This window comes from Cryptomeria japonica, chromosome 1 (genome assembly GCF_030272615.1).
Source record: "Cryptomeria japonica chromosome 1, Sugi_1.0, whole genome shotgun sequence".
NCBI lineage: Eukaryota > Viridiplantae > Streptophyta > Pinopsida > Cupressales > Cupressaceae > Cryptomeria > Cryptomeria japonica.
In genome coordinates this window covers 93,855,691-93,870,723 of record NC_081405.1, presented here as the reverse complement: position 1 = coordinate 93,870,723, position 15,033 = coordinate 93,855,691, and the positions used below count along the sequence as shown (strand labels likewise).

Sequence of the window (15,033 nt, the reverse complement as noted above, 5' to 3'; positions counted from 1 at the left end):
AAAATCACACATATAGAACCATGGGTGGGTTAGTTGATAGACCTTTTCATCCTACTCTCATTCAAAGGGAAAAAGAAGTTCCTGTGAAGGAAGCACAAAGCCCAATGCAAAATTACACTCACGCCATGTATGCAAAATATAGAGAACTCCCTCTAGAGATTCAAGAAGTAATGAGTCCCACTAACTACATAACCATAAAAAGATAATGTATGTTAAACCTCAATCTCAACTAAGACAATATGACCATCAACATGTTTTAGGGAAGCTAACACAATATACATTTGAGGGTTCTAATAAAAGTACTGCTCATGTGTGGGTGCAGAAGTTAAACACATGCGTATCTCTGAAACCTATGACCAAGGATGACACCATCGAATTCACCACCTTACACTCAGAAAGCACAGTGCACAAATGGTGGTAGCATGGTTTGATATCCCAAGGTCATGGTCTAGCTGACAAGTGACACATGACAATTTTTGCAGAAGGTTCATTGAAAGGCTTGATAGAAAAGATCCTTAAGTTCATTTTAGAGAGTTGGCCCTTAAAGCAAGAGGGAACAGTGAAGAACTATGTGGAGGAATTCCACAAAGTATCAACAAAAAGAAGATTAATTGTCATTTTATTGAAGGGTTAATTGAGCCTCCTAAGGGTTTGATTAAGGCATTTGACTATTAAAATAATAATGTAATGTTTCTATAATGGTCATCTAAGTTAGTTGTTTAGTTTCCTTTCTGTCTTTCGTGCTTCCATTCTCGATTGTTTCCGTTAAGGAAAGATTGTCTTGTAATCTCTATATAAGGAGTCTTTCATCTCCTTTGTAAAAACCGAATAATCAATCAATCATTTATTATTTCATGCTATTAGAGCAGGTTAAGTATTTTGTTGAATTTTGTGGCTTCTACCTAGAATTTTTTTTTAGAAATTTTTTTGAATCGATTTTTTATTGAAAAAATCGTGGGTTCAATTCAAAGGGTTTTCTTTGAATTCTTAGAAAGAGTTTGAAAATTGTGGATCCTATTGCAGCCTAGTTTCGCAAAAGTTTTTGCGTCGATTATCTTCAAATCGCGTGTTTTTTGTCTGATTTTCTTCTGCTTGTGTGAGGATTTCATGATTTTTCCCGCACGAAGGTTTTTCCGTGTTTTTGCAGATCATGGATAGCCTCTGGTATTTTTCTGTGGGTCTAGTTGCTAAGCACGAGGATTTTCTGAGTTTTGACAGAAGTCTTGTTATTTCTGAGTCATGTGTGGGTCTTTCCCACGCCTCCCTATTTTTTTTCGCACAAAGAATGTCTGCAGGGTTTTCTTCATTGTCTGCCCTAATCCGCAACTGGTTTTTGCAGTCTGAGTTCTACTCGTATTTGGATTTTCTAGTCGTTTCTGCACACTAGGGTTTCCTCTCTCCATGTTCTGAAAAATCGTGTTCAATCTAAGGTTTTTTTTCAGTCTCCAACCCAAACAACTAGGGGTTTTGTGATGCCTCTTCTTCTGCAAATCGTCATTTTTCACAGCATTTTTTTGGCGCGATCTAGAGTATTTCAATATTTAGGGTTTCTGGCGACAAGTTTCTAAGTGCACCTAGGGTTTCTGCAGACTGCTAATTTGTTTTCACCTTCTTTGCTACTACTAAGGTTTTGGAGCAATGGGTTTTGCCTGATTTTCTCCTCAAAAATTGTGGGTTTTCTTGAAGCAAACTTTTTCAGCGCCTAGGGTTTTGCTTGATTTTTTCCACAAAAATCAGAGTGTTTTATTTCTGTTTACTACTCATGATGGCCAAAAGTAAAGTTTTTGAACAAACTAGAGTTTTGTACAATTTTCTCCTCGTCGTGTAATGTCCCTTTTTGGGAGTACGCCAAATCATGCCCAACATGCTTGTAGAATTATTGCAGGTCACGTATTTCCAGTATGTTGTGGTAATTTAGGCAGATTCAATTCGATGTTATTTCCCTCTATGAAATTTGAACGCTGCTCTCTTGTATGAGTGTTATTGCTGGATTGCTGAAGATTCTTTGCTTTTTTAAAGAGAATTGATATTAATTGTATTGATTTCCTCCATTGATTGATAAGTCCCCTTCAATGCTAGGAATGAATTCTCCTTTATACTTTATTGGTGGAAGGGGAGTGTTCCAGGACTGCTAGGTGGGATTTCCAGCTATCCAAGGTCAAGTAGGACACATTTGTGATGTGTCTAGGGACAACTAGGTGTGATTTCAAAGTGATCAGGGACAAGTAAGGCGCATTTCTACCTTGTTGCAGGAAGTGGGCGGGTTCGCAAGATGGCGAAGGACTATAAAACACAATCCTAAGTTAGACAAGGAGTTTGTCCACCTTTCATAAGAATTGAGTCACCACTTTTCATTGTTGCGCTTGAGAATAAAATATCATTCCCCAAACTGATCTCCCCTTTTTATCTCCTCCTTAAATGAAAACTTCTCCCCTTTATATCCTCCAATGTGAGAGAGAGTCACACTTCTTCATAATGGTCACAACCTTTCACAAATACCACCCTTCAAAAGGGTTACAACCCTTCATCATTGCTAACCCTTAGAAAGAGTCACTTCCTTATCTTCTTCCCATTAATGCTTCCTTAATTCCTTTTTGCTCCCTTCTTTCTTCCTTCATCCCTTTTCTCCCCAAATGAAGTTCTCTTCTCTCCCTTTCATATCTCATGTTCGAGGGAGTCACAACTCTTCATTTCATGCCTTTTGACCATTCATTAAACTTAACTAAATTTTATTTTCATTTTTTTATATTTTAATTTATTATTATTATTTATTAATGAATCCTATTTTAACAAGGGTATTGTTGTGAGGTATTCACACATTGCCCCATCGCAAATGGGGACCCCTACTTTTTGCTTTCTAGGGTTAGCTCTTTTAGTTTTGTTGTTGGTCATTTTGTGTCTTAGCCTTTGCATTGAAGGGTTTGAGTTTCTCAAAGGTCATCAAGTCAGGTGGATCTCCTTAGGGTGGAGTGGAAGTCAAGTCAGTTGGGTGATTAGGGGTTATTTAGATCATTCCTAGGGTTTTGTGTACTATCTGGTCAGGCTTCAAGTTGCTAAATCAAACCTTGGTTGAATGCATGGTGTCCTCCTAGGTCCTGTCCTTTACATCAAGGTCAAAGCAAACTCGCTTTAGAAGTCTGGAATGTCATCTTGATCCTGAAGTATCCTGAAATTTGACTAAGTCCAAAAATTTGAAGGATCCTCCAAAAACTAGATTTTGCATTATAACTCCTAGAGGTCCAGAACCACTCTCAAACATCCTGACAATATATATGGAATATAACTTAAAGTATAAGAACTTATACTTAAATGTTATATTCCATATATGAATCCTCACGGAAAGACTAACTTGTCAAACAACTTCCTACCTTGACCTTTTCCTTAGAGAAGTCTTAGAGTGAATTTATCATTTTCGCTCCCATACCTTGCCAAGGGTCAAGAGCGAATTTTGTCTTTAAGTCCCGTCCTCCCGAAGGTCACAAAGCGAAAATTCCATTTTAGGGCTTGTCCTTGGAGAGGACACAGAGAGAAAATTCCATTTTAGGGCCTGTCCTTGGAGAGGACACAGAGTGAATTCATCATTTTGGCCCTGTCCTTGCAAAGGACAATGAGCGAAATTTTCCATTTTGACCTTGTCCATACCTTGGTCCAAAAGTGAACTGCACTTTGAGTCTTGTCCTTACTAAGGACATAGAGCAAAATCTTCCTTTAGATCATAGAGCAAGTTTTCAGTTATAAGGTCTGTCCTCACCATGGTCATTGAGCGAGTTTTACCTATTTTGACCTTGTCCTTGCTGAGGGTCTAGAGCGATCTGCTGATGGTTATTGAGCAAATTTTGTTTTCATGGCTGTCCTTAGAAAGGTCATTGAGCGAACCTAATCATGTCGTTAGACAGGTCTGAGAGCGAAATTTACATAGTAGGGCCTGTCCTTAAGAAGGACACAGAGCGAACTCTCTTGTGAGTCTTGTCCTTGGGCTGGACACACAACGAAATTTACATTTTGGGTCCTGTCCTTAGAAAGGTTTTGGAGCAAAAATTGTCATATAGGGCCTGTCCTTCCAAAGGACGTGGAGCGAAATTGTCACCTTGCCTTGTCCTAGCTGAGGGTCCAAAGCAAACTTGAATATGTATCTTGGAGAGGTCATAAAGCAAACTTTGTCTAGAATCATGAGCGTACCTTGCCAAGGTCTTGGAGCGAACAGCATTATAGGTCCTGTCCTTGGATAGGACACAAAGCGAAATGCATTTTAGGGCCTGTCCTTGGGCCGGTCAGAGAGTGAACTACTTGTTTCAGACCCTGATCGATCAAATCAAATGATGCAATTTAATTTTGATCTTGTCCTTAGCAAGGTCAAAAGCGAATTTATTATAGGTCTTGTCCCTAAGGCGGTCAGGGAGCAGACCTAATCATTTTGGGCCTGTCCTTAAAAAGGACATAGAGCGAGATGCTTATCTTGATCTTAACCACTCAAATAACATGCAGCAAATTGATAAGAACATGCTTTATAAAGGTCAGCCAGCGAACTTTATTATAGGTCCCGTCCTTGGCAAGGACATAGAGTGATTGCATGAGCTCCAAAGCGAAATTCAACAAAACAAGTATTTTGGGGCCAGCACTTTGAAAGTTATTTTTATTCATACTAAATCAGGTCGGCCTTGTATCTTTATCCTAGATCGCATATAAAGGGAGGTCAAATCAATCATTCTAAGCATCAATTCAAACATTTTTCTCTCCATCAGTGGCAGGTCAGTGAATTATTCCAGCAGGGCAAGGAATTTCATCAGCGTATTTGCGAATTTCATCCAGCCTATAGACGAAATTCATTATTGAGGGTGCAGGTCTGATGTCTTGAAAAGGCGAATTTATCATTTAAGTATTGAGGAAAAGCGAATTTACTCAGCTAAGAGGCCTTGATTTGCCCTAGGGTATTCAAATTACCCAATGAACTTATTGATTGCAATCATTCAAAATCAGAGATTGTGTCAAGTTAAGAGATTATATAAGCTATATATCATATGAGTTTGATACTATACTTGCTTTGTTTTGCAGATATAAAAGGGAAGATCATGCAACCACCATGCAAGAGACACAAGCAAGGATGGAGGGATGAGCGATCATGACAAACACTTCCTATCACCATTATGTAAGATCAAGAGGAAGCTTCATCAAACACAAAGGTATTTAGGAGGGAAGAATCTCAAGTATTCTCACCACACCCTAGAGGCATGAAGAAGATTAGAGTAAGGATCTTAAGGAGTAGTAATACAATCACTCAAAAGCAAGCAAGGATGGAAGAAGGACTCAGCTCCCTCAATATATCCCATCACAACTACTTTGAGCAAGCTTGTAATGTCGAGTATCAAATCTTCCAAACCTACAAGTGCAAGTTGAGGTGGAATCCTAGTCATCATCCCAATCACCACTCACCAATCAGGGAAGGTCTACATCAGCATGTCTAGATACAATGTATTTGATTCCTCCACGATGGCACAAACTCCGAGGCACCTACCCCTGATATCTATTGGTCCACATTCGCTGAATGTAATTTTCTCATTGGCTAAGGAGAGTTTGTTGTAACAAACCCTAATTAGGGTTTTCATTGTAAAATCTTGGCCATTGATCTCAAATTGATCTGAGCCGTTGAATTGTATTGAGAGCACTATAAAAGGCTCAGGCTCTTCATTTGTAAAGGTTAATAGGGGATAGTTAATAATTAATAGGGAATAGCTAATAGCGAGTAGAATAGCCAATAGTCAATAGATAGTCTTAAGAGAATAGAATAGAAGTTAAAGTAGGAAGAGAAGGCAGAAATTGTTGCCTAAGTTGTAAATGAACTCCATTTTCATTGAAGTTATGGTGAAGTGTGTTGTTTCTTTACAATTTGCATGGTTTCTTGTTGGATCTTCATGTTAGATGGTAAATAATTAGATTGGATGGAAGAAGTTGTTGAATGTATTCATGTGGAATCCGCCCAATCCATACCACTAGCCTCTTGTTGCTTGTAACTGCGCCTTGTGTGGTCAACTGAAATGATATGAGTTTAACTTCGAATCGTTATACATTCATTGCTTATGCATTAACTTGAATGGTAATTGATGTTTGATGGTATTGAACATCCTTGAAACATCCTTAGAAGATTGCACTGAGCTTGTGTCAAATTGTTCAGTTTGATGGTGAGACCTCGCTTAGTAGGATTCCATCTAGCCATTCATTCATCTTCCTACATTCTTAAGATTAGAATAGACTCTCTCAAACCCTACCTCTTTTGCTATTTTTTATCTTTCAATTGAGTAGATAGGACCTAAGTTCCAGCAAATCAAGCATTCAGGCATTCGAATGTAAGTCCCCTTGTGATTCCAGCATAATCACATCAACCAATGAGCTTATCTACATGTAGAGACCCTACATTCAAGAAGCTTGGAGTCTTCTCGAATGATCCTTAAGCAAATCTTCAGCATCAGAGAGATTTTGTTCAAGAGAGGATAAGATACTTATGGTATTTTATTATGTGTTCGCATGTGCGTAAAAAACGCATCAACAGATACATTACAAATCATGGATGGGTTTTCTAATTTTTCTCCACAAAAAATCATGGAGGCTTTTGCACGTTTTCTCTTCAAAAATCATGTTTTCTCTATTTGTTTTTTGCATGATTAATTCACACAATAAATCCTGGGTTCTTTCTTTGTTGGAGGGTTTTCTGATTTTTTCCACAAAAAATCATGATTGGTGTTGTTGTTTTCTGGGTTTTCTGATTATTTTCCAAAAAAAATCATGATGCGTTTTTTGTGTGGTTTTAAGAAGCTGATCTCGATGTCTCTGAATAAAGGGAGGGATGGCTTGTGTTACCCAATATCATGTCAGAAGGATTGTGGTAGACAGATTGTGGTAAACTTGATCATATCAAGAAGTTTTACAGAATCAGGCTCATGTTGTAGAGCGTTTTGAAGAGAAGGGGGCAACCTTCTATGCATTCATGGCCAAATGATCTGCAAATTAAGTCTTTTGTAGGGTAGTTAGTACGATGACCATCAAGGGGTGTTAAAATAATAATGTAATGTTTCTATAATGGTCATCTTAGTTAGTTTTTTAGTTTCCTCTCTATCTTTCCTATTTCTATTCTCAATCGTTTCCATTATGTAAAGATTGTCTTGTAATGTTTATATAAGGAATCCTTCGTCTCCTTTGTAAAAACCGAATAATCAATCAGTCATTTACTATTTCATTCACCCTTCAAGAGGCTACTAAAAGAGCTTTGAATTTAGAAATTTTGGTGACCAAGAATAAGTTCCATCAATAAACCCCTCCTATTGGGAAGAAAAACAAACTTTTTTAAAAACGGTTTTCTTAACAAAAGGTATTTGAACCAAAGAGGTTTTGATGAAACGACCAAAAATGAGAATGTTGAAACAAATGATGTTTTTCTTGCAGAATACCATGGGAACCTGGACACTAATGCTTGAGAAAAGGTCAAGTGCAATATATAGAAGTAATTCCTTATGATGATTCAAAGGAGGAAGAACCAAAGCCAAAAATTAAAGAATGTGAACCTGAACCAAAAACAAAAGAGGAAAGTAAACATCCAAGGGACAAACTTGGAACATTGTCAATCGCTCCTAAATATCATCCTTTCAAAGTATCAAGCATTTTTCAAGCACACGGAGTTATAGTTCTAACCTTAGTCACCGTGTTCACCGAAATTTTCAGCTTCAAGTTTGAGATTCGGCAAACCTAACAAAATTACTAAAATTCGTAAAAGTTTGTCTAAAATTCTTACAGCAAATATGTTAGCATTTTTTTAGGGTATATCCACCGAGGTTCTGATGCATTTTGCAGACGTTTGAAGGTCCCCACCTTTGCTCATTGCGAATACTCCCCGCTCAGCCACGTCTGTCCATTTTGAGAGTTTTTTTTGTTCTTTTTGTCTGTCGCATGACTGAAGGTGTTTGTTCATGCTACATCCAGCTATTGAAGTTATTTGTTCATGTTTCATGGGTGTGAACCACTACCCCATCATCGTTGTTTCCCCCGCAATGCCGCCATCAAAGTTCTTTGTCCGTCGCCGACTCGACCAAGTAGGCCGTCATGCCTTCAGCGTAAGAAGGCATATTAAATTTAGTTTAGCTTTTTTAGTCCTTAAGATTTCATATTAAATGTATGTTATTTTAATTTTACTGATTAATATTAAATAGATTAAAGATTTCATATTAAATTTATGTTATTTTAATTTACTTATTATTATAAAATAGATTTAGATTTATTTATTATTTTTTCATTTTTATTTATATTAAATAAAAACATTATATATTCAAGTTAAGATTTCAAATTAAATGTATGTTATTTTTATTTACTTATTAATATTAAATAGATTAAAGATTTCATATTATACTTATGTAATTTTAATTTATTTATTAATATTAAATAGATTTAGATTTATTTATTATTTTATCATTTTTATTTATATTAAAAAAAATGTTATATATTTAAAAATAATAATAATTTATTTATATTTATATTAAAAAAATATTACATATATTTAAAAATAATAATAATTTATATAAGGCGAATTAATGTCGAAATTTTTTTCCAAATTTTTTGCCCTTGTCAAACTTCATCTAAATTTTATAGCTGCCAAACTCAAACTCGAATTTGACCGTACTGACATAGGTTCTAACTGACAGTGGAACAACACACAACTTCATTTAAGGGTTGGTTGCTAGAAGGTTGCAAATAGAAATTTTCAATGGATTAAATGTCATAGTTGTTGATAGTTTTACCATTCCAAGCACCAATAAAATTCAAAGTTGCATGGACATGTATAAGGATACAGATACGGATAAGGTATCGCATATGAATACGGCCATTTTTTAAGACCCCCAATATGGATACAACTAGTTATGACATTCATAAAAAAACACATACACGTATATTTAACACAATTTTCTAGGTTATTTGAGGATATTTTCATTACTTTAAAAGCAATATAGACACATAATTGCTACATAAATAATTATAGGTTGATTTAACAATTTACAATATGCAAAAAAAAGTAGAGTTGCATTGGAAGATACCCTGAAAAAATGGGTCACTGAAATAGTAAAACATTTCATTTGTCTTCCTCGTTTGGTGTAGGTTTTGTTTATACCAAAAAAAATAAAAATTGCATGATTGAAGTTTTTCTAAATAAAGTTTAGAAAGATTTATGTCAAATTTTAAAAGAATCAAATCCCACAATATCTAGCAAGATTGGAAAATCAAGGTTTTTTTGGGCACACTTGGGTACAGTATTCAACATGTATTCGCGCCATATCATATTCATATTCGGATTGGATATTGGGATATGCTTGCTCCAAAAGGGGCAAAGGCATATCCAGCTACTTAGATAAAATTCAACAATTGGAGATTGTTCTTGGTAAACACAAGATGCAAGATGACTTCTATGTGATGGTCATACGAGATATCGATGTGGTTTTAGGATTGCAATGACTACACTCATTGGAAGAATTTACTAAAAGGTTCAAAACAACAAGCAAAAAAGTAGTGCTAAAAGGCATTACCAATGGAGCTCCTAGAGTTGTATTAGCAAAAAGAATGGAGAGGTGTTTTAGGAGTGGACATATAGCATGGGCAACACAATGTCTAGTAACCTCTACAGCTAATATGAATAGGCAAGCTTATCATGTAGACATACAAACACTCTTGGATAAGCATAGTATGGTCTTCAATGGCATTCCTCTAGAATTGTCACCTGATATAGAATTTCATCATACAATCAAACTAGAAACTAGAGTAAAACCAACAAGTACTACTCCTTATAGACATCCAAGAAGATTAAAGGAAGAAATTGAAAAAACAACAAAAGAACTTCTAGAGATGGGCCATATCAAGCCTAGTTCTATCCCTTTTGCATCTTTAGTCATCCAAGTGAAAAAAAAAAAGATGGAACTATGCAAATGTGCATAAATTTCAGAGCTTTAAACAAGAAAGCTATACTCAAAATTTGACTTGAAATTCAAGTATCATCAAATATGGGTGAGAATAGGATGTGCATGAAATTGCTTATTGATGCCATTTTGGACATTTTGAGTTTTTAGTTATGCCCTTTGGTTTAACTAATGCCCCCGCTACCTTCCAATCATGTATGAACCATGTGCTTAGACATCAATTGAGGAAGTCTGTCTTAGTATTCTTTGATGATATTTTGATCTACAACAAAACATGGAAAGAACATCTACAACATTTGGATGAAGTTTGAAAATATTGGGACAATCCTTTTTGCTAAGGAATCCATATTTGTATTTAGATTGACGAAGATTCTATATTTAGGACATGTTAATGGTGCTTAAGGAGTGCAAGTAGATCAACAAAAGATGCAAACTATTTTAGATTGGCCTTCGCCGACCAACTTAACATACTTGAGAGGATCCTTAGAGCAATGTAGCTACTATAGAAGATTTGTCAAAGGATTCTCTCAATTAGTTATTCCAATAACAAATTTGACCAAGAAGGGAGCATTTGCCTAAACAAAGATAGCTCAACAAGCTTTTGATTAACTCAAGAAAGTAATAAACTCGTGTCCTATGCTACATATTCCAAACTTCTCGCTTCCTTTTGTTTCTAGAATGTGATGCCTTAGGTGAAGGAATTGGAGCAATGTTCATGCAAAAGGACATCCAATAGCTTTTGAAAGTAGAAAGCCACAAGACACTAAAAAGAATTTTTCAATCTATGATAAAGAGATGCCAACCATATTGCATGTTCTCAACAAAATTGAGTAATATCCTTTTTTTGCCAGGTTTGTGATCAAAACATATCACAATAGTTTTAAGTTTTTTCTTCACCAAAGAAATTTAAACAACAAACAACAAACAACAAAAATGGGTAAGTAAGATTCAAGCCTATCATTTTGACATTGAATATGTCAAAGGTAAAAATAATGTAGTAGCTAATGCTCTATCAAGGTAGTCTTATATTTATTATCAGAGATTTCTCTTGATTGGAAGGCTAACATAATAGTAAAATATGGGAAGGACACATTTGCTACTGGCTTTCTTTAAGGAAAGATCCAAGATGATAGGTAAAAGATAGTAGATGATCGTATTCTAAGTAAAGACAAGAATTTATCTTACCCTAAGATTGAAGATAGAGGATAAAGTTGTGAAGGCTACACATAACAATAATGTAGTAGCTAATACTCTATCAAGGAAGCCTTACTTATATTCATTGTCGAATATTTCTCTTGATTAAAAGGCTAACATAATAGTAAAATATGGAAAGGACACATTTGCTATTGGTTTTCTTGAAGGAAAGATCCACAATGATAGGTATAAGGTAGTAGATGATCTTATTATATACAAAACAAAAATTTATCCTATCCTAAGATTGAAGGTATAGGATAAAGTTTTGAAGGCTACACATAACACACCATTGTCGGGGCATCAAAGTTACTTCAAGGCCTGCCAACTAAACAAAATAAAACATATTTTTCTTGTATAAAACTATTCTATACAAGAGACCCTGGTGATATTTACTAGGTCCAACCCTTGGGGTTTCCTAAAAATGGATCCATCTATAAACTTCCAGATATGGATACAACATTCATATCTACACAAATAGTAAGTAAACAAAAAACCAAACATGAGAAATTTGTGTAATAATCTAACTCCAATAAACAATTTTCTAAAAAAGCATAGGTTGAAAGTCCTAAAAAGCAATTTAACCTAGAGAAATTAAAGAGATTCCCTTTACTCTATTCCTCTCTCAAACAACACTGTCATTTTTATCTTTTTCCTCCTATTTCTTTGCTCAAACATAGTTCAGTTTCTTTTCAACCACTCAGACCAAAATATGTATGGATGCACATGCATATAGATGTTAAGTAAATGGATCGGTAGGTCACATTCATTTCCAAACTTAGCCATGAGGTCAAAACCCAAGGGGCAAAATAATTGTATAAGGCGTGGTAAAGTGAAATAAGTTCTTCTGCCCTAGAAGAAGAATCTCTTACACCCCAGAAGTGTGTTGCCTTGGCTGTGACTTGTGACCTACAAAATAACCTCAACCTTAAATTTATTTGTGCACTATCATATATGCATGTACATGCAGATGTATGTATAGATGGAGATGTGTGAGTTTATTTTCCTACACATTTTTGTGTATTTACATGTATATGGAAGTTACACACATATGTATGTGCCCGCATGAGTACATGTTATGTATTTGCGTATAATCTTATATATTGGGTTCATTTTGTAAGAATTAATTCTACAATGTCTGTTTTCATGCATCAAGCAAAGTAATTCCTCATCGAAAGAGGTATAAACTAAGAGATCCTTACAACTATGGGAAAGCAATTAATAATTATAGCAAAACCACAAGATTCCATAATGTCCAACACACTCACCTTAACCCATAGAGCCAATCCAGATTGCCGGTTTATCTCTTGATTCTTTAATGCAGCCTCTTTCCTTTCCAAAGCATCTGATGGGTATTCAGATTTGAGCATTTCCACGCATTGCTCAAAGACTCCATCTTTAAGATGCCCTTGTTCTCCATTGAGAAAAATCTGTGTCTCTGTTGTTCCACCAATACCCACTGAAACTTCTGGGTTGTCTTCTGCCACTCCCATCCCACATTGCCTCTGCCCTTCCTACTATGCACACAACAGCCACCACCCAAACAAATAGTGCATTTATAAATCTTCTCAGGAACTTCAAATTTGAAAACAAAATAAGTAACCCAATTAAAAAAAAAACATTCATTTACAGCTGTTGATCGACACCCCAAAAAAAGTCCAATGACATATAAAGATCCATCCAATAGTGTTCACATTAATACCAATTAACAAAATATGTCCATGGGTATAGCAAATATGATCGATTCCGCCTAAAAGCAAGAGAATCATTTAGTGATAATGACTGTTAAGGAAGTTTGAAAATTGCAAACCCGACATTACCCACAAAATTTCTTCAGCCCCACAATCTACCAAATCAATAAAATCCAAAAAAATAAAGGCTCGCCTCCCTTAGATTTCCCTAAGCCATAAAGAAAGAAAGACACACACATGGACCCCAACAAATAATATAAGCATATAACATTTGCATGCAATAAGAGACAATATTAAATTGAGATAGATGCCATAGATATTCCATGATTATGAACAGAAGGAAAGAATTAGTTTAAGTCCCCTACCTGAAAATCATTATTTGCCGAATTTGGTGACTCCAGGGGCGTGATGCCATTATCAATATTCTCATTAGCAGACATGGACAAGCATATAGGCTCTGAGGAATGAATAGTATGGTCCTTGTCAGGGGAATGCAAAGATATTTCCGATCCCAAATCTTCTCCCCCTATAGTCCAACACACGAAATAATATAACCCTTTCTCCCCATTCGTTAGAAAAACTAAAGTTTTTAAAACCCTCAACTCGGTTACATTAGTGTTTTGCGTCCATTTGCCTAAGTCGTGACGTTCCGCTATTTTGGGTCATTTACAATATATTCGGTCGCGGAAACTCCGAGGCTCCTCTAAAGTGTTTTTTAAGGCTGTCAATATATAAATTATTAAATATATATTTAAAAATACTTTTTTGAGAAATATTGAATATCTTTTGTGATATGATATTTTTTTTATCTAGTTTTCTTATCTTTTGTTATATGATATTTTTTTTATCTAGTTTTCTTAACATTTTTTTATTAACTCTTTATTTATATTTAGAAAAATTTATGTCATCGAGACATTTTTTTTCTATTTATATTGTTCCTTTTTTATTGACTTTATTTTTATGTAAGAGTTATTTTAAAATGTTATAACACACAAAGATTGATTTTACAATTTGTGTACTTTATGGTCTAATATACCTATACTTGTACTATATGAATCCTATATATAACTGACCTCTATTGAAATTGATTTTGTAGACACATAGATTTGTTTATTAATTAAATAAATATTTAATATTTATTTTAATGTACTAATATTCCTCTATTAATTAAATTCACATTTAATTAATTCATTCAACCCTCATTCTGCTATTTTAATTAAATAAATTATATAAATTTATTTAAATTAAAAATCCCTATCTATAACCCAATTATTAAATAAATCTAATTTATTTAATTTCCCTCATTCCTCTCATTTAAATAAATTTAACATTTATTTAAAAACACAAATCAAATTCCCCTTTTTAAATAAATCAATATTTATGTAAAATCCTACCCCACTTGCATTTTCATACAAATGCAAGTTGCACAAATAAATAGATTTTTATTTCTAAATAAAATCTTATTTTCTCTCACCCACCAAATCCACTTGCATATCTAACCCTTCTTCTAGACTCTTCTAACCCCTTCTAATTAGCCTAATCCCCATCTCTAATCATTTGCACATCCCTTAAGAAAGGTCACTTCTCAAAACAACTCAAAAGTCTTCAATAACCATTAAAGGTTTTGTGTCTCCAATAACCTCTAAAGTCTTCTAAAACCATTAAAGGCTCTTACATGACCATAAATGGTTAACTCAAACTCAACCTTTGGTTAGAGACTTTCTCTCTAACTCAACCATCCTTTAACTCATGGGTCTCTTCAAGCATTCATTGATTTGACCATTGTTATCCCTTTTACTCTTGCACAAGAGTTTATCCCTTGGATAATAGATTTATCGAATAACCCAACCCACATAAGGTTACCCTCATGTCTCCTCGGGCATTAAATGCTCCTTCCCTCTCCTCTCAAGTCATCTCATGTTGACACTTGTCTTCAAGGGATTGGGTTGAAAGCCATCACATGGATCCTAAATCCATCAATCTTGACACTTCACAAGATCACCCAATCTTAGCCATTCAATCATTATTTTTCCCTATAAAAGGACCTCATTCCTCAAGCAAAAAAAAGGAGGCATTAGAGAGCATTAGAGCATTTTTATTATAGTGGAATTTAAATAGACATTAGGAGCTTTCTCATAGCAACCCTTTTACACTTGCATAGCATTTGTTTATCATCTACAACCATCTTGAATCTCCATATGGCA

At 34.9% G+C, this 15,033-nt stretch overlaps 1 protein-coding gene across 4 annotated transcripts in view; it reads right to left on the bottom strand.

Moving 5' to 3' along the window:
- Nucleotides 1-13,470, bottom strand: part of LOC131041879 (histone-lysine N-methyltransferase SUVR5) — a 57,968-nt gene extending 44,498 nt beyond the window's left edge. The window contains exons 1-2 of one of the 4 annotated variants that reach the window (XM_057975105.2): nt 13,195-13,470; nt 12,407-12,655 (exon numbers count right to left, since the gene is read on the bottom strand). In XM_057975105.2, coding sequence (XP_057831088.2) covers nt 12,407-12,631 — 225 coding nt within the window. In that variant the 5' untranslated portion in view covers nt 12,632-12,655; nt 13,195-13,470. Of the gene's footprint in view, nt 1-12,406; nt 12,656-12,958; nt 13,016-13,194 lie in introns of those variants that run through there. The other 3 variants (XM_057975103.2, XM_057975104.2, XM_057975106.2) reach the window with 3 other exon arrangements.
- Between the last annotated feature and the right edge of the window lie 1,563 nt (nt 13,471-15,033).